Here is a 1,208-nt window from a genome sequence, read left to right as displayed (position 1 = left end):
ATATTGAGCTTCCCTGGCAATTCTTTCCACAGATGTAATCGATCTGATTCCTATGCATACCATCAGGTGAAATCCAGGTATATAACCTGCGTTTATGTCTCTTAAAAAATGTACTTGCTATGAATAAGTCATTGATTGTGCAAAATTCCATCATTCTCTCTCCAGCTCCATTTTTGGCACTGAGTACATGTTTTCCAACTACTGAATCTTCTTCTTTGTTCCCGACTAGATTAGGAAAATCTATAGGGTCTCTATGAATCAGGAAGGTCTCAGTGTAACATGTAAGTAGTCCCTCAAGATATCTAGCTTACTACTAGAATAATAACCAGACACACCTGGAATCACCGCTATGTTACATAGATTCATAGTGACCAGCAAATATCTTTCAATAGTAAACAGTTTTATACTGTTGTAATTATCCTGATATATAAATACCTCAGATATTCTGGTCTGAATCCTGGTGTTACAAAACCTTATTTACAACATTGGAAAATTGGTAAATAGTACATAGTTTACCCTTATACTTGTAAGTAGTTCTGATTAAAAATGAAAAGCCTTCATTTGTTTCATAATTCAAAGCATGTCATATTTTCAGGTTGGACAAGTCCACAGAAAATTATTCCTTTCCAGCCTCTTCATGAAGGATGTTCAGTAAATCACACATATGCATTTGATGAGGTTGCAATACGCCCTGTAAGTTTTTAAATTAATGTTTCATAATATTTATCATTCATTTATTTTATTCATCATGTATTTAATATTTTATATTCTTGGTCAGAGAAGCAATGTAATAAAACATTTTGTATCTATACCTATACCTATACCTATACCTATACCTATACCTATACCTATACCTATACCTATACCTATACTTATCCATATGTTGTTGTTGTTGTTCTTGTTATGTGCCGTCGAATCGTTTCCGACTCATAGCGACCCTATGCAAAACACCCCTAAACCCTGCTCTATCCTGTGCCAACTGCACCGCCTCTGACACACCCATCTTGATTACCCCAGTCACCGAATTAATCCATCTCATAGAGGGTCTTCCCCTCCTGCGCTGTCCCTCCACCCTCCCAAGCATGATGTCCCTATCCAAGGACCCTTCCCTCCTGGCAACATGTCCAAAGTATGTCAGACGAAGCCCCAGAATCCTTGCCTCCAAGGAGTAACTTGGTTTAATCCTCTCCAAGATGAATCTGTTTGTT

General features: G+C 37.4%; 1 protein-coding gene across 1 annotated transcript in view; it reads left to right on the top strand.

Moving 5' to 3' along the window:
- LOC102869060 (chromosome unknown open reading frame, human C7orf72) overlaps nucleotides 1-1,208 on the top strand; it is a 64,563-nt gene that overhangs the window by 39,150 nt on the left and 24,205 nt on the right. The window contains 1 exon segment of the mRNA XM_006903741.1: nucleotides 596-693. Coding sequence (XP_006903803.1) covers nucleotides 596-693 — 98 coding nt within the window.

This window comes from Elephantulus edwardii, unplaced genomic scaffold (assembly GCF_000299155.1).
Source record: "Elephantulus edwardii isolate Elephantulus edwardi_28Jun2011 unplaced genomic scaffold, EleEdw1.0 scaffold00518, whole genome shotgun sequence".
Lineage (NCBI taxonomy): Eukaryota > Metazoa > Chordata > Mammalia > Macroscelidea > Macroscelididae > Elephantulus > Elephantulus edwardii.
The sequence above is the reverse complement of the archived record's forward strand: the minus strand, read 5'-3'. Positions and strand labels throughout refer to the sequence as shown.